This window comes from Oryzias melastigma, linkage group LG6, assembly GCF_002922805.2.
Source record: "Oryzias melastigma strain HK-1 linkage group LG6, ASM292280v2, whole genome shotgun sequence".
In the NCBI taxonomy this organism is placed as follows: domain Eukaryota; kingdom Metazoa; phylum Chordata; class Actinopteri; order Beloniformes; family Adrianichthyidae; genus Oryzias; species Oryzias melastigma.
Window position 1 is genome coordinate 28137517 of NC_050517.1, and position 27768 is coordinate 28165284.

A 27768-nucleotide genomic window follows, 5' to 3' on the forward strand; every position below is an offset into this window, starting at 1 on the left:
ATCTAAAGGAACATTTCTCCGTGCTGTCCGGCTGCTATCAGCCCAGCAGCTCAGAGTGTTGAGTCTGTGGCGGGACAGGACTCTGGCACGCTTGATTACCAGCCTATCAGATTCCTGGCCTCTCCTGCATCCTGCACACCTCCTTCTCACACAGACGACGGCCGTCCATTTCCATCTGTGTCAGAGAAGCTGCAGAGATCTGCACTGTCTGATGGGAGTGCACGCTCTGGGAGTGTGTGACTGTCATAAACTGACTTTAATGTGTCGTGCTGAAGCGGCGTCAGACGTCCCTCTGCAGGCCTCTGCTTCTTCTCCTCATGGCCGTCTTATCTCCTTCTCCTCCGTATCTCTCTCTTGCCAGTTTCCTTCTTTTATTAGGCAAAGATCTGTTGTTTTTTCCAGCTCATGAGTGAGTCTGTTTCCGCTGCAGCAACAGGCAAACATGAAAATCATTCAGGAAGCTGAAAGCCGGAGAGGTGCGCTGAGGAGAACGCCGATCCTGACCCTTGAGGTCATGATGCTGATCAGTTGAATCAAACATTTGGAAAAGGTTAGAAGTGGCCTAACGGACGCCGAAATTCTGCTTCGCACCCCACCTCCGCACGACCGACCCGGAGCGTGCGGCGCTGCGGCGTCTGCTCCCCGATACCATCCTGATTGAAACGTCCTTTTCCACAGGAGCCAGAAGGAGTCGTTAAAGCAGACATGAATTAATGATTGAATTAATTATCAGAGTCACATACCGTACAATTAATTTTGCGGCTTCGCCTCAGTCTTTTTTTTCTCTCGTCATCTGTGCGAAGAGAATGTCAAGAAACATTTTCTAATTAATTTATGTGTGATTATCTGGGAGAGTTTCTGGAAGGTCTCCACTTTCAATTTGTGACGGGCGGCAGCAGTCGAGGCGGGGGGAGAAGGAGGGAAAGGCTACGCTGGTGCAGCTCGTGTCCTCAAACTGTTTCTCACTGAAAACGACTAAAAACGACTTCCAGGATTGATCTGTCATCAACTTCGCAGCAAAGTTCAGTCTTTTCATCCGTGGCCTTCAGACTCGACTCCAGAAAAGAAGCAGATATTTGCCTTCATACCTTTTACAGAACCAAGAACTGGACCAGAAAAAGACGGATCCATCTCAGAAGCATCAAAATTTGAGATGTTAGAGATGCATACACACAATAAGATCTTTAGCTCAATTTTAGGACTTTTTTTCACTGCAGGCTCATCTGATACAAACAAACTAACGGAACTCAAAGATTTTTAAAAAAAGTTTTTACTTTAAGCAAACTCAAAAACCTTCATTTTATTATTCAATTCAATTTTATTTATATAGCCCAATATCACAAATTCAATTTGCCTCATTGGGCTTCATGCCTGTAGTTTTTACAGATGCACAGATGGAGTCATAAAATATGCACAATAGGTAAAAATTAAACAGACTATAAAGAACAGGTCATCCCTGTCCTTAGACCCTCCCTCGCGGTAAGGAAAAACTCCTAAAAAACCTGAGTCATTATGAAATCTTGTTTCTACTTCCAAAACTAATTAATGTCTTGAGAAAAAACTGTCATCTAAAATCAAGAAAACAGAATTTCTTACTCTTGTTTAGCTTTATATTGCTAAATTTACATTATTTTATCTCTTAAAAAGTTTTTAGTTTCTTTTCTTCCTTTCATTATCTTTTAAAAATCATTTTATTTTGCCTTTCTTAACCTTTTTTATTTTATTTTCTTAAAATTTCCATCCTATTTTTTTATACTGTTAATATTATTGTTTTAAAACTTTGTCAGGGTCTTTTTTATTATTGTTGTAACATGATAAACCTAAAAACACTTTTAAATACAAAAAATTCTAACATTTTCCTTTAAAAAAAAGTCAGTAATCATCGCTTGAAAAAAAAATATATATATTTTTAAGGCCTTCAAATTTTGTCTAAAAACAGAAAGAAAAGTTGACATCTTGTCAGCTCCTGACACAGCATTATATTATACGTTTAAATGTTTCAGGCTGTCCTTGCTCAGCCTCCTTCAGGCTCCCCTCATCTCAAATGTTGCATTTAAGGATGTTTGATCCAGTCCGTTTGTCTCTGATCATGCTGGCGGGTGGAGAAATAGACGTTTAAGCCTAAAAATGACACATTTTGTTTAAAACAGTGATGAGCAACAGGAACCTCAGAGTTTTGTCCTTTTGGCTTGTTTTCTGATGAGAAATAAGTTTTAAAATGTTGGGGAGAGGGGCGGGGTGGCTTTATTGACTTTGTAAGAGAATGAGTGTGACTTCACCCATGGAAAATGGTTAACTTCCAGCTTCCATGGCAACCACTCTTAAAAGAAATCAAATGTTCAGCACCTACTTTTATTGAAGCATCTGATTGGTTATTTTTTACAATAACTACTGAATAAAAAAAATCATGAAAAAAAAACATTTAAATTATCAAGAACATGTAAAAAAAAAGTAAAAGCGCAAGAAAGAATATTTTTCCAAATGTCATGACTGTGTTGATTATTTTGCTATAGAATTATAGGATTTGGGCTTCTTGAAGCCAGCAGGTACTTCTTGTTTGGAACACCAGGGTGAAGAGGTCACTCAGTCCAGTTCTCATGTACAGTCCTTGGTCAGATTCTGAAACAAAACCTGCTTCTACAATGAACTTAAAGCCCCTCCCCTCCAGGTGCACATCCTCATATTTATTCGTCTTCACATCAAACTTGTTGTTTTCATCCATCCTCCCTCTGAACAGGAACCCCCCCCCCCTTCCTCCCTCCACCTCAGTTTATCTTTCTTCACATATTTGTGAATTTGCATGTTTGCTTCTTGCTCTTTTCTGCCCGTGTATGTATTTTGCAGATAAAAGTTCAGCAGTGCAGTTAAGAGAAATTAGTTGGGTAAACAGTGGTAAATGTCAATGATAAAGTTCTGTTGAAGCTCATCTGATTAGCAGGGCGGCGCAGGTGTCTTATCTCGCCTGTGCAACAGAGGGTAAAATGGAAATGATTGCATGGTCCTGAGCAGGAGATGTCTATCCCAGAAATGTCTATCTGCCGCTGAGCCGAACCTGCCGGACTCCAGGGACCTGGAGGATTCTGCCAGGAAGATCACGGAGGGAGGAAGATGAGAGAAAAGGAGTGGCTGGATGGAGGCCTTTTATCAGGCCGCATTAGAAACGACCAGAGTGGATTAATGAGAAACGGCTGAAAATGGCAGATCAGAGGAGGCTGTCGGAGCCGTTTTTTCTCCCGTGGCGTTTCTGCACTCGTGTGACAGATCCTGCGGCGTCCGCTCGAGCCTTTCGCTCCGCCGTGTTTCTGTGAGCAGAACCGCAGTGTTTGTTCCGCGTTTCCCTTGAGATCCAGGCGTGAGGAGGCGCTGGGATTTGTCATTCAGGAAAGGTTAAACCCCTCCTATTAGCTCGAGGTCGGAGCAGCAGCGGATAAAGATTTCCTGTTGTGTGGTGTCAAAAAATCAATATCCGAGCCGCGATGTGCTCATTTGATATCAACTATAGTCTTTTTAAAAGTCAATTAGGCCCGACAGAGAAGAAGAACACGATGCTCTTTAACACCTCTCTCTGTTTCCTCCCACTTATTCTTAGCCGAGATCCCATCAGGTGTGGCGTTAGATGTCACACCTGTTGAGGGTCAGTTGATCTGCTGAAGTAATACTCAGGTTTCTGTGTAAAAATAAATAGAAATGTACCATCAAATGCTGGCAATGCAGAGGCATTATGATTTTATTCTTCCTTCTTTTTTGTTCAGTTTGAAACCAAATCTAAACTGAATTTCCTGACAATAAAATCAAATCTTTACTCTTTTTTGTAGGTGAAACTTTTTATATTCCTACCAAACTCACGGACAGTTTCCATTTAATGAGAATTTCTTATTAAACAGACATGCAATATCAGTGAAGGTTGGAGCCCACCTGCAGCTTTAATGAATTTTCCGTGGCTGTGTTCCTGCAGGGTGACGTGTTTATGGATGGTGTTGGTCGGTCCACGTTGTCGTGTTTGCAGAACAAACTCTTCGTTTTCGACAGTTCCCATGAAACCTTTGGGTTGTTTATTTATTTAGCCGTGAATTAATTTCATTTAAAGGGTAACACAACAAGACAGTTGGAGGCTGACTCCACCCTCATCCCAAATTAGAAAAATGCAAAAAAGGGGGCAGTCTGAGTGGGGGAGGTGTGGTTTGGAGTTACAGTAACAGTGAAGTTAGCTTGAGGTAGCGTAGTCACTTCAATATGGAGAGTGGTACAGAGCAAAGGGATGCCACTTTCTCCACAGGACTTTCTTTGGAGGTGGAGCATTTTTCTACTTCACTTTCTCCCCAGACAGGCGTTCATGGTTCAGCCCGAAGGAGGACCCATGTCTCTGTGGTAAAATGATGCTAGCATCATAAGCTAATAAAGGCTAACGTATTAAGCAAACAATCCCAAGTGAAACGATCTTTCTAAATTCCATCACCAGGACAGAGTTTGCTGGATTCAATGGCACCAAGCGACTGTTGTCTACCTTCCAAGTCCACTGGAAAGTTGTGCGAGCCAGTAGACACAATACAAGCAACCGTTACACGATAAAAGAAGGGCGGGGCTTTTCTACTGGGCTGCAGAACATGATGATGTGAAACTTCTGAAATGATGTGGGACTTATACCAGTTGAACAATCACAAAATTCAACTGGTAATATCTCGTTTTAGCCTGTAGGGGGAAGCACACAGATGGTTTTTGACTATAATTTCAGGAATTAAACAAGTTTATTTTAAATTGTCTAAAATGTGGCAAGGACCAACAGAAGGCGCTCTTAAAGCCCCATTTATACAGGACGACAGCCAAAAAAAAGTTGATTTACTGTTTGGTTACCCTTTAAAAATGAGGATAAACCTCTGGAGATGCAAATTCTCGTTTTCAAGAGGATCATCGGTATCAGATGTGTTCTAGAGTAGATGAGAAACAACAAACTAAACAAAATAGAGCAAAAAAAAATAAAAAGCAAGCAAACAATACAATTAAATCGCAGTATGACTTTAGCTCTCTTGGATAGTGATGCTAACACACAAGCTTTCTAAATTCATCTCTCCTTTGAATGACACTGCGCAAAATGAAAAGGATTCAAAATTTCAAAATTAATTCATTAATTAATTAAAAATACAAGAAGTGTTCATTAACGATAACAAAAAATAGCAACAATAACAAATAACTTAAAAAACAAGTAATGTACAGCAAAAGTAACATTAGGAACATCAGACAAAAATAAATCAAGTTTGTTTGAAATGAATTAAAAGATAATTCTTAAATGATGAGAGCTTTGAGATAGAGCAAGATTATTGTAGTAGTTTGGTGCTTTAAGAGCAGAAGGTTTTTCCCATATTGTTTTTTTATTTAGCTACTAAAATATATATATATATTTTAAATAATATCTGAGTACTGCATTCACTGACTTTTGCAGCATGTCCCACCAGTAACTTCTAACCTTCACAGACTTGTGACTGAATGTGGAGACTCCTTTAATGTTCCAGCTCTTTGGTTTTTGGGTCCCTTTTGTTTTTCTCTGTGTTTTACAGTTTGTGAGCGCCGCAGAAACAAACGTTTTTGAAGCTGCGCTCTGAAAACAATCCGAGCTTTTGTACTCGTCATTAATTAAACTGTCAGACGGCGCGCTGATCCATGAAGCCTCAGTGAGGCTCACCTTCACCCCCCACCCCCACCCTGTTGCTCACCGGTTAATTGCGTTGTTTATTTCATTAATGGCAGCCTGATTGTTTTGTTGTGTTTGCTCGTCAAAGACGCCTGGACGCCCCGGTGGCTGCTGAAGCGTCCATTGATAAGGCTGTGTGTGTGTGCGTACCTGTGTGTGAGGATGTGGGAGGGCAGCTGGATGATAACAGTCATGTGTTTGGGAAAGGTGGACCCATTTCTGTGACCGTTTTCAGGCGTGTCAGACAAGTGTGAGGTATTTTTGAGAAAAATAATCAGCTGATCAGAGTTAAAGCCGTGTCACACAGCAACTATTTTGTGCATTTTCCACGTGCGTAAATTTGGTCTTTAGTGACAACATGTAAGATATACGTAATTCATAAGTGTTTCTTGTATTCGTCGATATGCGTAAATGTTCATCTAGGGCACACATGTCAAAGTCAAGTCATTCTATCCGGCCCTCCAGATCCTTTTATTTTGTTGTTATTAATGTCCCGATGTTATCTTGCGCTTATTTCTAATTTGAATAGTTTTGACAAAATATTTACGAAGAGTAAAATATTAAAAGTTCTTTGAGGTTTAATTTGATTTATGCTTGTTTTTATTCATAGTTATGTTTAACAGTTGTGTTTTTAAAGTTTAAAAATTTCGTTTTAGTGTGTTCAATAAATGTTTCTCCTGTTCGGCCCGCGACCTAAAGTGTGTTTTGGATTTTGGCCCCCTGTGCGATTGAGCTGGACACCCTTGGTCTAGGGCAGATGTTGGCAACCTTTAACAGTAAAAGAGCCATTTGGGCTCGTTTTCCACTGTTCAGAACCTTGAAGGAGCCGTATAGTCTTACTTTAGCCTTTAATAAATTTGGATTTGAAATGTGAAATATTTGAAAGATCTTTAGCCTGACCAAAAGCGAAAATATAAAAGAAATTTGCATGTCTCAAAATTTGATATTTTAAAAATATTTTAACCTTTTACCATTAGTAGAGGCCAAATTAGCAAAAAATCTAACTCGTTACTTAATTAAAAGCTCCAAATTAGCATACAATTCCTCAGTAAATTAAATCAGCCAAAAATGTTAGCATGTTGCTAAAAGAAAAGCTAAACTCTAAATTAGCCTACAAACCCCAGAAGATAATAAATTAGCCAAAAATGTTAGCATATATGGCTAAAATATTGTCTAAACTCCAAATTAGCATAAAAAACTAATTAGAGGCCAAATTTGCCAAAAAAGCTAGCTAATTGCTTAGCCTAAAATTCCTCAGGAAACTAAATTAGTCAAAAATGTTAGCATGTTGCTAAAATTGAAGCTAAATTCTAAATTATCCCCCCAATCTTCAGTAGATAATAAATTAGTTAAGAACATCGGCATTTTGCTAAAATATTAACTCAACTCCAAATTATCATAACATTTTTCAGTAAAACTAATTAGTCAAAAACCTGTAGTTAAAATAGAAGCTAAACTCAAAAATAACCTAAAACCCCCAGTGGACAACTAACTAGCAAAAAAAAAACCAAAAAAAACCTTAGCATATTGCTAAAATAGAAGCTAAACTCTAATTTTTTTGAAAATTACTATTATTAAATTTTTCTGCAGCCAGAGAGCCACCATGGAGAGATTAAAGAGCCACCTGTGGCTCTGGAGGCGCAGGTTGCAGACCTCTGGTCTAGGGTCTCGGTTAACAGGAATTCAGTTTTGAGCAAAAATCTTAGTTGGTTGAGAATTATACCGTTTATGCATAATTTACCTAGTTTATACGCAATTATTATGTAAATTTTACGGGATTATCCATAAATTTGTGGCTTTCTACGACCATTCCACATATGAACAATATATTCACGTATGACCAATTTTCATCTATGCTATATCTGCAAAATGTACATAGTGGCTGTGTGACGCGACCTTTAAATCCTGTTACCTGTCACACACCTGGATTTGTGAAATTTGTTCCTTCATCCCCTGGGGAAGCGGTGTGCTGCAGACACAACTGCGCTCTGGAACGTTGTGGTGGTTTAACCCCCCTAACCCCCCTTTAGCCCCCTAATACTGAGTGTCCTGCAGGGAGGAACTAAGACCATTTTTTTCTTTTTTTTTTGGCATGACTCAACCATGGATTTGAACTCCATGACCTTCCACCATCAAGGCAAACACTCTACCACAAGGCCACAGAGTTGGTTTTGAAACGGAAACGCCGGTTTAACCAACCAGCTGACTGTTCGAAAGGATTGGGCTTATTGGAGATCTCATGTTGCTGCACAGAACCCAGCAGAACCGGTCCTTCTCCAGCTGTTTCATGTATTGCAGTAAATTAGGTGCTGAATGATCCTACAGTTTTTTAAGCATCAGTTAAAACATTATTCAGCATTTTTCTAATATAAGGTACTTGGCATGTCCCTACATATACAGTTAATGATTTGCTTCATTTGCTATCAAAAAAGGCTGCACAGTAGTGTAGTGGTTGGCACCCTCACCTCACATTGAGAAGGCCCTGGTTCAAATCCCAGCCAGGTTCATTTGTCTGGACCCCTGATTTCATGGGAACAGCCAGCTCACCAAAAAGAGACATATTGGGGACACCCAAAAAGTGACTCGGAGGGGACCTGAACCATACGTTCATATATGCTGAGTTGGGAGTGAGCATGTGTGGAGTTTTCTCTGAGCTCTCCAGCTTCCACAGTCCAAAAACATACTTCATAGGTTTATTGGTTGTTCCTATGTGTAATTTGAGGTTGTGTGGCCCTACAACAGACTGCTGACTTGTTCGAGGTGGACTCCGCCTTCTTTCAACAGTTGCTGTGTTGGCTTCAGCAGCCTCGTGACAATGAAAGCAGTTCAGTGTTTGGATGCCTAGATGCTGTCAAATATATAAAAAAAATCTTCAGTTCATTAAAGCAATAACTTAATGATAATCCACTAAGAAACATAGATTTTAAGCTTCAGCAGGTGGATGTAAAAGCTGATTTTTACACATTTGAGCAGAAAGCACTGTGATAGTCCACCTGCAGCTTTACACAAGCCTGAGGCGCCGTGAAACAGCCGGTCAGAAAGGGAGCAGCCTGACAAACCCGGCCCCGTTAGACGTTAACATCTGTGTTGGCTCATTGAGGTCAAACGCTCATGCCGTTTCACAATGAAGGTCAATGAAGCTGGTCAGGCTGATAAGCATCCCATGTGCTCCAGTTCGGCCAATGGAGGCCAAGCAGGCTAGACATTGATGGAGTGCAGAGATAAGGAGGGTCAGCGTGGCCAAACTGGGGCCCCATCCCATGATTGCTGACAGGATAGCGGTGGACTTCAGACCCTGCAGCACGTCTGATGCTAGCAGGACTGAGATCCAGACCCAGGAGAGTCTGAAACCTTCTGATGTGGTCTTTAAACCTGCAGAGCAACTTCTTCAGAAAGACCTACAGGGTCAATCCTGGTGAAAGCGACGCTATCACTTCCACAAAAGCTGATCACTGTGGCACCTGGTTTCGCTCAGGATGGCGTGCGGCGTCATGGTGAGTCAGGAGCAGCCCGCCACTTCCTGAGACTCCACCGCAGGAGCGTTTCTGACAGGGAGAACAATGTCTCCAACCGCTCTGCGGCTTCATCAAATTAACGTCGTCTTCTCGCTGCCTTGCTTTCTTCCCTCAAACTGCTTCCTGCCCCCCTCCCCACCCCCCAACCACACCGCAGCGTCCTCCTCCACCCCGCTGTGGGAAAGCCATTTTATCAGCGTCTGTCCGTTGTTCTCTGGTGGGGATAGATACAGAGAAGATAGATGAGTGTTTTGACATGGAGAGTGTTAGACAAACACTCTTATCAGAAACGCCACTTTAGACAACACCAGCGGGGTGGGGGGGTGTGTCGGGGAGGGCAGGCAGATTTTGTATGTTTTGATCAGAGGGGGGCGGGGTCACTGGCTGAAGTGATCGAAGCAGCTGGAGGTCCAGGCTCTCGCCGCGGCTCCTTCCATCGTTCTCAGCGAGGATGGATCGGTCCTGCGCGCCCGGCAGATATCAGCCTCTATCTGGGCTGCGGCAGCCTCGGACCGCAGCTGTCACTGCCATCCCTCCACGCTTATCTTTTCACTTTGAGGAAGTGCTCGAGAAGTTTCCCCAGCCGGGACAGAAAGTGCTCGGTTCAACCCCCCCTGCTGTTGAGCCGCTGACAGCACGAACTGCTGCTGCTGCTGCTACTGCTGCTCTCAGGGTTCAGGTCAAGTTCAGGCCACATGCTGATCCTGACTTCTTCAAAGGTTTTCCAGCATCTCCTAAATCACAAGGATCTGCGCTCTGCCATGACAGCCGCAGAGGTTCCTCATTCAGCTGCTGGCTGAAGATAACACCTGACATGATTCACAAAAACATCAGCAACTCTTCTTCTTCCCCCACCCCAGATGACCTGAGGATAAGCGACGAGGGGAGCAGTGTGGTGGCCGTGGGGGACCTTCATCCAGACACGGTGTGGGGGCCGTACCTGGGCGTCATCCAATCAGAGGGCGGGACAGAAAACCAGGAGATGCAGGTAAAAGCTCTGAATGTGAGACAGCTGCAGGAACCAGAACCAGCTCTTTCTGACCTCAATCAGTCTAAGGATGCTTTATCAATAAAACTGATCAAAAAAGGTGTAAAGGATGAAACCAATTTAAAAGAACTTTTGGATTTGTTAACGTCAGAAAATATAATGGCATTTATGTGCTATCCTCAGCGTTCTAAGAAAGCTCCTCATGTTATGTGACATGTCTGTTGGACAAAAACACAGAATCCCTTGAATCTACTAAAGAACCAACAAACAAGTCAGTGAGGAGAAAAGTTTTTTTTTCTTTCTAATGTCTTTTTAAAATGAGATTTGTTAGTTACTGGGAATTCAGCATGGTTACATTTAAACTATGAGAGCCAGAATGTTAAAAAAATCCACAAAATCTCATTGTTTGATTTTTAAATAATTTATTTGTGGGAAATAAATATTTTATGTAAAATAATATTCCCCCTCAATACTTTGTAATGTAACCCTGGTTGTCAATAACAGAGGTCAAAGGTTTCTTGTAGGCCTGTAGCAGGTTTACAATGTAGCTGCTAATTTGGTCCATTCCTCCATGCAAATCTTCTCTAGAGCTGTGATGTTTAAGGGCTTAGAAACAAAGACTTTCAACTCCCGTCACAGATTATCTGTTCATCCAGAGGATGGCTAGATCACTCCAGAACCTGAAAAATTTTTTTTTTTTACATAATCGCTCGGTGATGTGTTTTTGGATCGTTGTCATGCTGGAAGATCCAGACATCTTTAATCCCAATAATTTTTTTCAAAATGTCTCAAGTCATCCTTTTCTTCATACAGATCAGTCATCGTGCTCCTTTATCATGATGTTTCCACTACCATACTTCACATTGTGTAGGGTCTTCTTCATGTAATTCTGCATTTTTCTCCTGCAAATGGCATTTTTCCCAAAAGACCCAAAGGACCATCTCCCAGTCTTCTTATGGATCATCCAGTCGGTCTCTAGAGAACTTTAGACAGTCCTGGACATGTACTGGCTCAAGCAGGGGGACCTTTGGAGCACTGCAGAATTCAAAACCATGACGGCATTGTTTGTCACCATAGTAACCTTTTTTATCGGGAGTCCCAGCTCTTTTTGGGTCGCTGACCAGTTCCTCCGTGTAGTTCTGAGCTATGTCCTCATCGTTTTCAAGATCGTCCCACAGCTTCCATGAAGCTCCAGAATTGTCCGTGATCTTGTATTTCTTCCATTTTTCTAATAATTGCTCCAGTTGCTCACTTCTCTGCAAGTTGCTTGTTTCTTGTACACTGGTTCATCCTAGACTTGTTCAGGTGACCTATTTTGACCGAGGTGTCCTTTGACAGCTCTTTGGTATTATTTATGTGGAGAGGTTGCAGTCTGACTGTTTTTTGTTTCACTGTTCAGTTTTTTTCAAGCATTGGAAAGAAATTTGTCTTAAAAAGTTTGTCATAGAAAAGGCTTTATTTATAAAGAAAAAATAATCTGTCTTCTTCTCAGTGCAAAAGACTTCCTCTGGCATCTTTTTCCTCTAGTCTGCTTCTCCGATCTCCTCCTAAATATTAGAAAAACGAAGCACCTGAGCGTGAGCGGCCGAGGCAGCATGAGGTGAAAGCCGACCAAGGTCACGTGGTTTCATGAAAACTAGTGAAATTCTCGTGTGTGCTTCAGTGCGATCCCTGGGAAAAAATGTTGGACCGGATAGAGCCGTATCAGAGCCGGGTTTGTGCACGAGTCCGGCTCATCATGTGATAGTGATGCTGGGAGAGGCTTCCTGAGCAGCTGCATGAAGCCTTCGCTCTTCTGGTTTCCGCTCCGACCCTGAAGACGCTTCCACAACTGCAGAACTCTCCTCTTCAGGTTCGGCCCAAATCGAGTCCTGATGAAGAGTCGTCCTTGAGTTCTCCTGTTGTTCCTCCTCTCTTCCTCTTTTTCTCTCCTTCGCTCCTCTTCTCCTCCCTCCCAGACGTCCGCCTGCCTTTTATCTCCTCATGGCGCCATCCTCCTGGACAACAAACCCCAGTGATTGATTCCTGCTTGATAGGCTCTCATTTCTAAGATTTCGTTTATTATCAGTGTGCAGTTCTGGGTGCACGGAGAGGATGTGCGCGCACGTGCACGCTCGTCCGTGCCCTCACCTTTTGTTCCTCCTCCCTCTGCGTCCTCTTCCTCCTCTAACTATGAAGCACATCTCTGTTCAGACTCTTCATTCATATGGAAACCATCTCGTCCTGAACTCCTCAAATCTTTGGTTTGTACCCCCCGCCCCCGCCCTCTCTATCTGCGCGCTGAAGAGTGAGGAGACGGACCTTCAGTATCTGCAGGAGATAGGGTTCCTAATCTCGCATTCCTCCTGTGTTTCTGCCCCCACTCACTCCTCCCTCTTCCTCCCTCCCCCGGGGGTCAGCAGGGGTCAGGGCTGTCCGGCTCGCCGAGCCGCAGGAGAAATCTGCTCATCTTCTGGGGCTCTGATGAAGCCGAGGCGTCAGGGAGGAGTTTAATTCTGAAACACGGAGGAAGTCTCATCATCATTGGAGTTGAAGCAATGGCCCCACAGACGTTTATTGGGTATAGAGTGTAAAACCAGAGTAAAGATGAGTTTTTTAGCTGATAATGAAAAAATAAAGTTCCGACCGGCCAGGTTTGATGTCGGATTTAATCCTGTTTTAACCTGATCACTCCAGAACTCTCATTTTCATCCATTTTGAGGTGGACTCACAGAAAACGGTGGACATGTTCACTAAAAACATACCCGCTTTCTTCAAACTAAATGGAGAGAAGATCTGAAAAGCACATAAACAGGCTGCACTTCCTCAGCTGCCGTCACAACTAAAAACAAGACTACTCTCATCAGCAACAAAACATCTCAATCAGGGATCTGCAAGCCTGAGGCTCCAGAGCCACATGCAGCTCTTGTATCCCTCCATCGTGGCTCTTACGATTAAAAAAAAAAAATACTAAAGATTTAAAGAAATAAAAGCTTTATTTTTTGACACAGGATGAATTTTATTTTAAAAGGAATTTTTATCCGTTGCTGTCTAAAGTAAAAGAAGTTAACATTTTTTAAAGATATAAGTCAAATATTCTAAATATTTTAAAGCTACATTATAAGAATGAAAGGCTTAATGGCCACAAAAACATAAAAATAGGGATTTTTGCTAAACAAGTATTCTCACTCCCAACTCGTCACATGGACGTATGGTTAGGGCACCCTTACACGTCAGTTTTTGACATTTTGGGTGTCCCCAACTTGTTTTTTTTTTTTTTGACGTGTTGGCTCTTCCCATTAAATCACGGTACCCAACCTCCGGGTCACAAACCAGCACTAGTCCAAGGGCCACAGACAGGGAAAAATGCATATGCTAATCAGGGGTCTCCAGCCCTTGGGAGATAGACCGGTATCCTAACCCTAACCAGATACTGGTACCGGTTCTGCAGCCGTTATCCTCTCCTTTACTGCATCCTGAGGGTTGAAATCCCTGATTTAACAGGAACAGTCAATATTCAAAAAGTGACGCGTTGGGTGCCCCAATCACATGTCCATATGTGACAAGTTAGGAGTGAGAATGCGTTGTCCAAACAGGGAAGTTAGACTATGTTAGCGTTTTGAAACTGACCCAAATGGCTCTTGAACCTTAAAAGTCCAGATAACTCTTGTTTGTGTCCTTTACTGGTTTTTATTTTATTTTAAATGTGTCTTGGTTGCTCTTCCTATCGTTTATGTTTTAGTGTAATGTTATGTTTTAATTTCGTCACTCAAGTTATCTCCAAGTCCAAACTTACAATGTTGTGACCACAAAAGACCTGATCCTTCTGGTCATCTTCTGCAGCTCTTGAGCTCCACGTGTCACTTATGTTTGTTTAAGACCAAAATAAAATGACAGGCAATGTGGAGAAGAACAGTAGAGCATACATGGAGGAATAAGAAAAAACAGAAGTATTGTCCAAAAAATGTCTTTCAGTGAGAATTGGATTTTCATTTACTTATTAATTTATTTATTCATTTATAAAGCATCTTCCACCACCAGCCAAGGAGGCCCAAAGTGCTGTACACGGGGAGAACGTATGGAGAATATTGAGCAAAAGTAAAAGATAAAGCAAATACAAAGCATAAAACCAATTTAGAGCAATTTAAAACAGAGATTAAAACCAACATAATAAAAGATACTAAAACCTGCAATGGAGGAATAATTATTATTTAAAACTCCAAGAGCGTGACCTCTCCAAAGGCTCGTGGCAACTGATTCCATAGTTTAGGAGCCAACAGAGCAAAAGCATCGTCCCCCCGAGATTTTGAATTGTGTTGAATTCTAAAAAAAGAAAACAAAGGATTTACTTTTGTATTGGATTTAAACATTTTTTGGTCTTTTTTCTGGTCCAAACTGATGAAGAGGCGTCTGTTTAGTGTTCCTGGAATATTTTTATCCCCATCTCCGCTCAGCATCGCTTCCCTTTGAATCTTTCTAACTGAATTACATATTCATGAGCTCGTATAACGCCGCTTTAAAATCAAACTGCATCTCCATTCCTGCAGTTCACGTATATACAGAAAGAGGAAGTGAGCGTCTTTGCTGGCGTCTTGGCCGTGTCTCCGCGTGGACGCCGGTCAGATCTCCTTGGTTAGATTTGTGTTAACTGGCCTGTGTCATATGGAAATGCTGCCATTTGCATGTGTTGAGAAAGAGGCGTAAAAACGTCTATCTATTTAAATGTATCGGGCTCGATGGCGCTGTTGGACTAAAATATTGTTTACTGATCAGCTGATCAGTTCGTGGTTCAGTGAACAACCAGGTCCTCGCCGAAGAGCCTTCCATGGCAACCCGGAGCGAGCTGCTGCCTGTTCCGATCGGATCTCTGTGAACACATCTGATATAATATCTGGCCTCCGTTTGATTGGATTCTGCTTTAATTAACTGATAGGGTGAGCGTTTGTGATTGGGCCAAAGTTAGAGGGTTGTTATGAAGTTGTAGCTCAGATGAAAGATGTCCCGAAAGTGATGCTTCAGTGTTTGTCGGATCCCTCCAAAGGACAGACGTCCAAACCGCCGTCTCCCCGGCAGGAGGAGCGGCGCCGCTCGTCACATCCTGCCTCCTCCAGCTGCAGCCGGCAGCTCGCCCCACCCCACCGCTGTCACTCGTGGAAAAGCCGCCTGGAGGCACGATCCTAGAAGGAGCAGAGTAAGGGAGTTCAAAGCGTTATCACGCGCCGAACGTCTTTTCATCATGTTTTAGAAACAAGCGTTCGCACTAATCCCCCACTAATCTCTCCAGGAGAACTGGGGCGATAAGACGCGCCACCCACGGCTTTTCAAACACTTTTTGGGTAGTCTCTTCTCACTCTACCTCCTCTGCACTCTCCTCCACTTCCTCCTTCATCGCATCCCGTGGAAGGACGAGTGAAGGTGAGCGCCTCCTCGTGCGCTCTCATTGAATCAGTGGGTTTGTTTACATCGCGATTAGGATCTTTCTGCTTTATCTGCAGCCATCGACAGTGTTCCTCTGCCTCTCTGTTTCTTTTTCTCCGCCCATCAAATTAAAAATGTTAATTAAAACGATGCTTCTTCAAAAGATGACAAATCGATGATTACGCCAAGTGTTCAAACACCTTCTGAGATGCCCCCCAAAGGAACGGGACCCAGACGGATCCGGGGTTCAGGAATATCCCCTTTCATGTTTTAGAGGGCCAGAATCTACAAAGTCTTCCTTCATTTCTCATAATTTACCTCCAATAATTTAGATTTTGTTTAAAAGTGGTCTCGCTCAACAGTTTTCTAGAAATCTGTATTTAAAACTGAGTTTAAGGCTTTTGTTTGTATTCCTCATGTTATTCGTCGTTTGGTGTTTAAAACCTTTTAGTCCATTTAAAGGACAAACTGAAACATTTTTAATTACATTTGAACATATATCAAAAACAGCTGATGATTTTATTTTCTTTATCTGTGTCTAAAAGATATGTATTTACATTTTTATGTATATTAATCTACATTTAAAAGTTCTCCTAACCCGTATTTACTGTTGCCCCGCCCACAACTTTATGGAAACAGTATTGATGGACACTCCAATCATCTATTGATCTATTGTAAAAGTCTTCCCAGTAGTCTTTTAATTATGGTTATGGCATTTTTTTGCCCAAAATATTAAAATTGTGTCATTTTTAGAACATAGTTTCTGCAGAGCAGCATTAGTCCACTGGAATTTCAGCTCAAAGTTGTGGGTGGGACTGTTGAGCAACCCCGCCCCCTTCCTCCCCATCCTGCTGCTAAAAGCTCAGAGCAAGGAGATGGTGTCCGGCTCATAAATACAATATTTTTCCAACATTTGCTCCTGATTCACAATAATCTGAGTAAAGAAATGTTCAGAATTGCATAAAATAAAAGTAATGCTAATAAAAATGGTTTAGTTTAAGCCAAATGAAAGTTTTTTTTTTAAATAGTTACTTGCTTGTTTGGAAATTCTAAAAACATTTTTTTCTGAATTTGTAGTGTTTTGTTTTTGTTTTTTAACAAACAAATCATGTATTGATCTGAAACAAAACCCAAAAATTGAAGTTTGAACCCAATCGCAGAGAAAATGAATCATTGTAACTCTAGAATGTGCAAGTTATTTCTGACCTTGAGGGAAGTGAAACCGTTTAATAAAAAACTGTCAAATCTGAAGCCATGCTTTTCAAGTTTTGACATTTTTAATATCTGTAGCACTAAAATCATTGCTAGGATTTCCGTTTTCCAGATGTCTCATTTTTTCAGCCTAGAATTTCTTACATTTTTAAATAAATAACAATTATATGAGTTTAAGTAATCATAATTCTTTAAAAAAATGTAATTTAGTTGCTGCTGCAACTTTCTGTTTCATACAGAGCCAGTGATTTGATGTGATCTTTCATCCAATTGAATGCGTGAGAGTTTTTGTGTATTTTTTTAGGAGATGAATCCACTGACTTTTAACCCTGATCAAAACTACTCAGTCAAACAAACTCTGAAATGTCAATCTAAGCTGAGGAGACAGAGGCTGCCAACAAACTGATAAAATACTGATGTAGTGAAGGCAGAGAGGAAGATCTGATCCATTTGGAGAGAAAGGAAAGGTCCATTAACTGAAGCAAAAGCCGAGAAAGTGGAGGAGAGGTTAGAAAAACACCGAAGAGGAGGTCTGAGGCAGAGAGGAGGAGGCCTTCATCACTCAGCGGCTCTGACTGGCTGGTATCTGCATCTCGCTGTCATCTTCACCGGCTTCTGCAGGGCGCAGGAGGAGGAGGAGGAGAGGAGAGGGGAAAACCTCTCTCCTGTCTATCTCTGAGCCTGATCTCCGGCAGTTCAGGAGCCCGCTTTCCAAGAGTGCCTCATTTTCAAATCTCTTATCTCGGCCCCCGTTTTAAGTATCGCAGTTTTATATTTTTACATGTCATTTGCATGCAGCTCATCAAACCTGGCTCCCACTGTTTTTCTCCTTCTGTGGCGGTGCACGAGGCGGCGGGCCTCCGCCGCGCTGCTGTAAGCCCTCCGCCAGCATTTGAACCTCGTGAGCCTCAAAAGCATCTGAGCTGAATGTCAGAGAAGCGCTGTGCGTGAGAGCAGCGGAGGTAAAGAGCGTGTGTTCGGATGAGAGTCAGTTTCTGATTTTTATCTGCCTTCCTTTTCTTCTTTGTATTTTTGGAGGATTCACACACTGACCTCTTTGTTTGGGACAGTGAGTACACCCCTGCAACCCCCTGGACGGGGAAGGAAACCATTTCCTGTAGAGATAGAATGAGAGGGAGAAAAGAGGGAGAGATAGGAGGATGGAAGGAGGGGCAGGCAGGCAGGCAGGAGGGTAGGAATGAGAGTTGGGGAGAGGAAGTGAATCAGAGATTAAGAAAGAGGAGCAAAAAGAGGAGAGGAGAGACAGTGTAAGAGGAGAAGGGTAGGAGAGGATGAACTGGATGATGGAATGAGTGATTGTAGGAGAGCAGCGGAGTGAATGAAAGATGGTTGGAAAGGTCAGGAAAGGAGCACCTTATTAAATTCTCATTCATAGGAGTCTGGAAAGTTTAATGTGGAGCAGGAAATTTGGAGGAAAATTAAGATTTTTGAGGACAAGCAGTGGTGGGAACAATCTTTAGTGTCGGTTTTATCAAATATATCAAATGAGACTTTCACAAGGATCACAATGGCTTCTTTTGTCTGAAGTACAGAAGCCATGATACATGATGCAAACTCATATACATTTCAGTGTTTTAATTTATTCTTTCTATATCCAATCTGACAAACTTTATTATTATATAAAACATTTAGAGCACCAACCAGCAAATTTGGCATCAATAATGGCTGAGAGATTTTTTTCTTTGATAAATTTTCACTGATCTGCCACTTAATTTTTTAAATCTGTCTAAATTATTTACGTTTTTCAGTTTTAAAAAGTAGACATTTAAAATCTAACTTCAACCAAACTTTTTTCTGACGTAAGATCATTCCTACTTATCTTTTAATTATGATTGTGCAGTTTTTAGCCAAAATCTTAAAGCCTCAAGCTAACTTTTGCAGTGCAAAAAAACGATGAGCAATATTGGATCAATCCAGTCGTACAGTTCTGATCCAGAATCGCTATTCACTTCACCACGAGTATTGAACGCTCATCATGTGTCACACATGAGGAGATTTTGGCACGCCCATTTCAGTATCTGCATCATTACTCTGAGCATTTTCAAGCATCCTGTTTTCATCTGCTCCTGATTTGAATTAAGCAGTTTTAATTGTAAAATTGTTTTATAAAGGTCCTCTATTATGAGAAAAATGCTACGAGAACATGTTAAAAACAAACAAAATAAACTATTTTCATTGGAGTGATTCATACATCTGGAACATTTAGTTTCGATGTCATTGTACAAACCCAATAAGAGGACCTGCGGCGCGATATGAGCATTGGGCGCGGTGCATTGGTTTTAGGCGTTGCGTCAACAATTGACGCATCAAAAGAGAGACAACAAATGCAAATTTTTACCGTAAATTGCATATGGTGTAAACACAGCTGCCTTACCTCGTGCTCACACTGGATCCAGTCCAGCTCCAGTGCAGCCGCAGAGTCTTTACACAACTTGAAAACTGCAACGGAGCTGGACTGGATGCACTGTGAGCCCGGGGTTACAATAAAAGTTTGGCCTCAATGTTGCAGTTTAACTACCATTACACACTTTGAATTTTGTCAATAGCGTTGGTCAAAAACAGTTTAAAAGAAAGGGATAAAGGGATAATGAAGGAAAAGCCAGTTTTGTCTTGTGATCTGATTTAGGATGAGATGGTGAGACGTTGACCTAAGTCGTTCACTTCAGTTTTAGCCTCATTTTGTGCTTCAGAGTTTTATCTTGGCAGCTGTAAAGATTTAAATAACATGACATCTAAATCAAAACTTAATAGATTTGATTCCCAGACAAGTCCCCGTTCGGTCGTCTAAAGGTGCATACTCAACAAACACGATTCGCGTGACAAATTTGCGTGCCCCACCCCTCTTTCGTTGCGCAACAAATCAAGCTACTGGCAGTCCTTCGCCCCGCGCACCATGAGATTTCAGATCGCTTCATGACGCGTCTGTCCCACTGACCTAACATTGAAACACGCCGCCTCCGTCACACGAATTGCGTTCGGTGTGAATGAGACGAAATCATACCTGATACTTCATCACAGACATGTAAAATGTTCCTCAGCTGGACTCCACTATCAAGACTTTATTTAGTTTAACTTTTTGTTTATTCTCCAAATAAAGCAGAACAGAAGGACTTCCTGCTATTCATGTTATTACAACTTTGATTACTTTTTCTGTCTGACAAAAGTTCATCAAATAAACAAAAAGGAGTAACTAGTAAAAGATGGAGAAGCTGTTCTCCTTTTCTCCAGATGAAGCCTTTTTATCATTTATTGACCAGTATGTTTTACATTTATTGATGGGGAGGCGGTCAGGCTCTGGCTGGAACTGCCGGGTCCATGGAGAGAACCGGTGATGTGTCAGATGTCCCATCAGCCATTTTCCTAAACAAACGCAGTCACTCCCCAGCAGCAGTAGAACCCCTTAACTACTCATCTGTGGGGTGGAGGGGTCACATGCCGGGTCAGTTCAGGGAAAGTTCTTCACTGAAGTGAACATCGTCGTGCTCAGTGCAGTCTGGATCTCAGAGAACAGAGCGAGGAACTGAACGGGGAAAGAAAACGAAGAAATGAAATGAGTCGGCATCATTTGCATTTAGGTTTTATCTGCAAGGAGGGGGGTGTTTTTGAGCCTGATAAGGAGAGGTGTCTCAGGTCGGGTGGGGGGGTTGTGTGAATTGTTACATGTGGAGTGACTGCAGCAGGAGAAGGTGTCTGCGGAGTTCAGCTGCTGTTTGTTTCATCAGCAGCTTCGAGGACAGGCTGCTGGGGGGTGGGGGGAGTCTTGGAGGGGGGTTAATATCAGACCAAATAATTAGATTCGCTATCGAGGCGGCGGCAGCAGCGCGCGGATCAGGCAGATTAAAGCCGCGGCTCAGGGCTCGTTAATATTCATGAGGGGACCGGGGTCCGGGCTCGGGGCTTAGACTGCCGCTCAAAGACTCTCCTCCGGCTGACGAGGCTTAAAGCGCCACTCTCCACCAAGATGGAGCTCAGCTGACGGAGCACGGAGGGGCGGCAGGGGTTGTAAGGGTGCTGGACTGGATTTGGGCTGGAACCAGCGTTTGGTTTTCGCTGGTTCTGACACCTACGTTCATCATGTGTGCTCCAATTAATTCATAGCTGAGCTGGGCAGGTGAAATTTTAAGACAAAATAGAGACAATATGGGTGCACATTTTCTTTCTCTATTGGTGTGCTACAAGTGACAGGAAGTTGCAAACACTAATACCACTCGTAATACATGTTGTACATTTTTTTTCAACCCTCTAAAACCTGTGCAGTCTTTAAAGAGTCAATTGGTGCTGTTACATTGATAAGTTCATTCAGGAAGACTGTTAGAAATGAGGAAATTAGATAATCAGAGTGTAGTTTGTGTCCTATACACTCATTTATCGCCTCACTAACAACTAGTGTGGTGTAAGGTCATTGAGCCTCAAAGGAACTCCAACCTGCTTCTCTTTATGACCCTTCACAGACCCGGACAACCCAAAAACATGCAGCACCCTTATGAATCCACCATAGATTGTTTATAGGAACTGGAAATTGTAAGCGTTGAGGCCCCCCATAGAAACTTCCTTACTTCTGGCCCTCACGAAATCAGGCTAGAACCTTTGCCGTCACTTCCTGATACCTCGACCACCATATTGCAACCAATTTCCACCCCTTGACAACAATTAGTCAGGTCACGTTTTTAGAGGAACTTCTATCACCAATCATGAGTGAGCTTGTTCCAGCTTGTTCAAAGTCCACACCCCTCCCACTGATAGCAGCTCGGGGGAATCTGTCAATCAAATGTCGGAGGTGGGGCCCGTGGGCAGCACAGGCTTTTACTGAGGCATCTGATTGGTCACTTTGTCCCTTGAATAACTGGTGATAAAGAATACATATCTTTTAAAAAAAATAGGAGTAGAAAAAATGAGTTAAGAAGATCAACAATGGTTATTCTGACATTCAAAATGACTGAGTAATAGCTGTCAATTTCTCAATGGAAGTCAATGGGACTTTGGCCTTTTTGTCAACTAGTGTTGCCACAAGCGATTATTTTAATAGTCGACTAATCGCCGATTATTTTTTATGATTAGTCAACTAATCGGGTCATGTGCAAACTGGATGTAAAGCACAATCTTAACCATCATTAGCCTTAAACTAACTAAAAACTAGATAAATAGCATTACCTGCGATAATGCTAGTGCTGATAGCTGAAGATGCTGAAATTTATAGCTAAAATCGCTGAAGCTAAAAGCCAGCTAAAATATGAGTTAAATGCTAAATTGGCCTGAAAACTGAAAAAAAGACGAAATTTGCTAAATCAGCTAGCATGTAGCAGAAACATTAGCTAAACTCCAAATTGGCCTAAAAACAGAAAAAATCCTAAATTAGCCAAAACAGCTAGCATGGGGCCGAAATATTAGCTAAACCACAAAATTAACCTAAATAAAATGAAAAAAAAAAAATCTAAATTAGCCAAAACAGCTAGCATGTAGCTGAAATATTAGCTAAACTCCAGATTAGCCTAAAAAAACGAAAAAAAAAATCCTAAATTAGCCAAAACAGCTAGCATGTAGCTGCAATATTAGCTAAACTCCAGATTAGCCCAAAATACAGAGAAAATCCTAAATTAGCCAAAACAGCTAGCATGTGGCTGAAATATTAGCTAAACCACAAAATTAGTCTAAAAAATGAAAAAAATAAATTCTAAATTAGCCAAAACAGCTAGCATGGAGCTGGACTATAAGCTAAACTTCAAAATACCATTAATAAGTCTTAATAAATGCCAAAACAGTCCAAAAAGCTAGCACAAAACCACTATAACTTTCAACTGTACTACATTCTGATACCATATAATATAAAGTAACAACTAATCGATTATTGAATTAGTCATTGACTATTTTAATAGTTGATTAGTCGTCGATTAGTCAACTATTCGTGGCAGCCCTACTTGCAACCAGTGGGTACTTTCTATTTGGAAGAAGGGGAGAGGTTGCTAACTCCATTGATATACCTGTCACTGGGATCAACCCCTGTACAGGTGCATAATTAAAGTATCAATATGTGGTGTTGTCGTTATTTTACAGCTGTGATGTTGTTGTTGCTTTACACACCATCTGTACTCAGAGCAAGAACTCTGAATGTGTTGTGAGCGCGCTCAGATGTGTGAAGTACAAGCCTCAGGATAGTTTCTCCTCCTCAAACGCGCTGTTGTTTCCTCAAATCTCTCCCTGTTGCCCCATCGCGGTGAATTCCAAATCTGTGGTCGTGATGAATTAGTCTGAAACAAATTAGCAGTACTTACAGCTCAGACGGCTCCAGCATTGGGTTACAAATTAAAACAAAAGCAGCCGTATCTCCACATCAGCGCTACTTCTCCATGAAAGCCGATCCACTTTGCCCGGGTCTTCAGAGCGCGGCAGACTGAGAGGCTTCCTCCTCTCATCGTCATCTTCAGGCTTTCTGTTTACCATAATTGATCCAAAAATAATCCAAAACATCAAAGTCGTAAAAAATATCTCAGAAACGAGGACAGTCTGATTTTTTGTTCTGATTCTGCAGCAGTTCTGGTAAAAACACGTCAGTACAATCTTTTGGGAAGAGATGACGAACTGCCGTTTGTGAGGAATCGAGTCACAAAAACGAAACGATTCACAGTCACAGATTTATTGTTGGCAGTAACATGAAGTATTTTGCTGTGACACACTTTTACCTTCATACTGAGCTTGTCAAACACGTTCTTGAATGTGTTTCACATGCCCAGTATCAAAGTAATATCATATGGGGTGGACTGTCACTACCCATACTAGTGCATGTCCGGGACCTACAACTGGAAGAGGCTTGGTGCGAAAGACTTGATGTCATATAATTCTGCTAAAAATCGCAGTTATTAATTTTTCCCCAATGATCAATTTCCAAACGGTTGGCACCTCTGTGAATTAAAAGGGAATCCATCCATACATCACTACCAAATCCTTGTCCCTGATTGGTCATCTGGTTTAACGTTCAATGGACATTTATGCCTCGTTTCCACTGAGCGGTATGGTCCAGCCCGGTATTTTGAGAGCTCCCATTATAGAATGGACCCATTAAGCTGGACCGGACCGTACCATTGTTGGAACCCTGTTGGTTGTGGGCCCATTGAAAAAAAGCGCAGAGCTTCTGTTGAAACCTGTTGACTGGCGGAAGGTCATTAAAGAATAAAGATTGGGAGAAGCTCTTTTGACTGGTCTCGTTAAGGACTCTGTTACAGTTTCTGGGAGTGGGTTATGTTCTATTAATGTTTTGTGCGTTTGTGAACCTTGACCGCTTTGTTTCTGGTGTTTGTATCTTAGATCATTAAGAAATTATCTATATGACTATATGTTGAGGTGGGGTGCAGGTATGAAACATTCGTGTACATTACTTTTAGGTTTTTAAATTTCTTGTTTTTATATAGTTTTTTGTAAGGCTGCCTCAGGGAATGAAACGTTCTATATAAATAAAGGTTGATTGATTGATAAATAATTACGGTGGTGATGCTTATGATGACTTCGATTGGTGGTAGGGTTGAAATTTTTGCTTTGGTGATCCCTAGTTGCCTCCGGACGAGTTATTCCACCCACTTGTTCCAAACAATTCTGATCCAATAACTGTCAGACCAGATTGGTTGCAGTAACAGCTACACCTGCCAACAGCAGCCCAATACAAAGATCAGTCTAGTGACCTTTGAAAAATAAGATCTCAGTTAGTTCTTACTTTTGATGGCCTCTTTAGCTGGTTTCTGATCTCAGCATCGTCCTACTCTATGATGTGATTATGGATTTTGCAGTGTTAATATTTCTAATTTAAATGTGTCTTTCTGTGGTCATTCGTTTTTCTTCCACAATTGTTTCTTTTTCTTATGTTTTCTTTATTATCTGTCTGTTCTGTTTTTCTTTTCTGGTGATTCTCTCTGTAGTTTGTGTTAGATTTCTTCTGTTGTGGGTTTGTCTTCTGTGTTTGTGTTGCTTCTTCATGGCCTTTTGTATTGATTCTGTTATTCCACAGATGCATGTTTTGGTTCCTCTGTCCTTGTAGTTATTTCCATCCTTGTCTTGAGTTCTTGTCTTGTTTTGTCTCAGTTGTTCAGAGTGTTTTTTGTGCGTTTAAATGCTGCTCCAAAAACTGAAATGTTGCTCCAAAAACTGAAATGTTGCTCCAAAAACTGAAATGTTGCTCCAAAAACTGAAAGTTAGATGCTGCAGGTTTTACAATAAACACGTCAGGGTTTAAAACAAACTTTTTTGTTGTTTTGTCTGCAGTAGAAAAATAAAAATGAACAAAAAGAGTTTTTTTATTTGGTCAATTATGCAACAGGAAATATTCTCAATCCTTGGAGTTGCCTTAAAAAGCTGATTAAAAAGTTAATCACATTAAGCCCCAAAGGTAAGAAAAAAGCTAAAATTTGTCAAAATGGTTTTAAATATCAGGTTTTTTTTACCCAAAATGCCAAGAATAACCAGAAACAAAAAAAGGCCACTAAAGTTGTTGAAATAAATGCTTTTATTTTTTGCTGCTTTGGCGAGCAAATCATGCCGTTCATTTTTTTAGAGATAAAACTTGTAGATCTGTCTGGTTTGACGTCATAAAGTAGAATTAAACAGTACTGCCAGGTGACCTCATGTTTTCATAAAAAAAATAAGTCAAAAACGAATTTTCTGTGTGTGTTTTTAGGTCACAAATGATAAACAATCTTACATCTGCCCTCACATCGATTTTCAGAATAAAACAGTCATGTTCACTTCTGCACAAAAAGCTATGTCACCTTAAAAGCAGCTATAATGTTGTTTTTGCTCATTTATGATTTCAAGATTCTTATTTCCAGAAAGTGTTTAAAGATTCTGGAGGACATGTGGTTATATGTCTTTCTTTGGTCATTTTCCGTGCTGGGATCTTCTCTAACGTCTGCTGTGTTTGTTCTGCTAAAGGAAAAAACAGCGCGGGAGGGGAAGCGCCTTTCTGGCAGTTAATTCTAGATAAAGAGAATGGAAGTCAGATACATGAGCAATGAGAGGATTTATCAGTGGAGGAGCTCCTCCTTTGGCCAAAATGCGGGCGATGTGCCAGTTTGAATGAGAAGCGCTTCCTGTAGATTTCTGCTGACGATGGTTCCTCAGAGGAATAGAAGCTGCTGGTTGAGGTTCTGTTACAGAACCGGATCTCCCTGAACTGGGTTGGATTTAGTGACGGATTCTTTTAGAAATGCTTTTATTTGAGTTTGATTGCAGTCCAAACTGCAGCAGGTTGGGGGATAGTAGGGTTCCTTTGGGCTGCTAAGTTGACAGGAAGTTTCAATCTGTCACCTTTGACCTTTTTATCCAAGTTTACCTGTGAATAAATGGCTCCCTCTGGTGGAACATACAGCTTCCTACTGGTGTTCTGTTAACATTTTCATTCTAAAAATATTTTATTCAAGTGAGGATCAAATAATCTGTGACAAACAGGAAGTGACATCATGAAGAGGTTTCTCCAAACTTTTAAACCTGATTTGATGGATAATTCCACGATATGCTCCAGCACAAACAGTGATCCATCTAGAAAAGCCTTCACACAAACCAACATAAAATAGCCTGAAATGAAAAAAAGAAATAACTTTATGTTCCTGAAAATTTTAATTTTCTTTAAGCTAATTCTGAAAAAATGAAAACTGTAAATGTAAGCAAAGCGGGAGTTTTCTTCATATGAACATTTAACCAAAAAATGAAGAACTGAAACCTTTTTATTCCACATATTCTTGTTTTTTCTTTTGGATTAGATGAAGTAAAAGTTTTGGAAGACTTTATTTTTGGATGAATAGTTTTCCTGGACTCGCTGAAATCGCTGCAGAGAATGTTTACGGTTATTTCTGTTTCAGTCAAGAAAATGTTCCAGCAACACGTGCTTTGAGAACAAACCATTTTCAATGAATCTGATTGGTTTCTGGAGGTTTGTAGGAGAAGAGGAGGAGTTTGAAGGAGCATCTTCTCTTTCATACCTCCACATGTGGACTCTCTTTGTGCCGCATATCCGCCATAGATCTCATTACGGCGGCCGGCTCAATAACGCCCGCCAACCTCATCAGATCTTTCTGCTTTTCTTCTCCTGCTCTTTCTCTTCCTCTTTCATTCCTCCTCTTTTTTATTTTGCTTTTGTTCGGCCTGTGCTCCCCTCATTTCCTCCTCTGCTTGTAATTGTGGTCTCTTGCTGGCGGCTCTTTTCAGAAGCTCATGTTTGCCGCCGGCAGCACGCCGAGCACCGACTGTTTTCCAGAAATGGCAGCAATTAAAGGCTGTGATTATCTGCAGGCTGCAGGGAAGCTGGTCGCTTAAACACACAAAGGGCTGTGCTTTACTTAATATGTTTTCTGCAGAAACATCAGCGGGACGATAAACTGATGCTGTTTCAGAGCCGCTGCGTACATTTTCAGAAGCTACGTGAACGCTGAATGTGATGGAGTTTCATTTTTCCTTAAGTGGGCGAGCAACAGGGCTGTTGGTGGATCCATGACGGGTGTATGAACTTTGCTGTATCATCCGTGTCTTATTTGCAGATGGAATTTCCTTGTTTATGAACTTTGTTTATTGGTGCTGCATCTAGTTTCTGCACTCAGGATGCTTCAATCTGAGGATATAAACCCTGTTTTTTTTTAATGTGAAATAAAGTTGAAACCAAACATGAGGAGACTCCAGAAGCATTCCTGGTGTCCCACCAGGATTACATCAGGGTGCAGCTGCTGTTACGGGGAACCCTGCTGTGTCCTGCCTGTTAAGAAGAATTTGTAAACGGCGTGTGTTTACCCATGATCCTTTGTTTCTCTGCAGAACTCGAGTCTGACCGTGGTGTGTGAAAGTCCAGATTGCTGGATTAGCCGCCTCCCTCTGACATCCGACCCCTCAGACGCCAACTGCACCATCTACAGTCGGGGTGAGTCTCTGAAGGGCGCTGCTGTAACCCGGCCTCCCTGCGGGTCCATGAACTCACCTGT

The 27768-nt window shown here is 41.5% G+C and overlaps 1 protein-coding gene across 1 annotated transcript in view; it reads left to right on the plus strand.

The window, feature by feature from the left end:
• Positions 1 to 27768, plus strand: part of zfpm1 (zinc finger protein, FOG family member 1) — a 102642-nt gene that overhangs the window by 67137 nt on the left and 7737 nt on the right. The window contains exons 4-5 of the mRNA XM_024280970.2: positions 10062 to 10189; positions 27605 to 27707. Coding sequence (XP_024136738.1) covers positions 10062 to 10189; positions 27605 to 27707 — 231 coding nt within the window. The remainder of the gene's footprint in view (positions 1 to 10061; positions 10190 to 27604; positions 27708 to 27768) is intronic.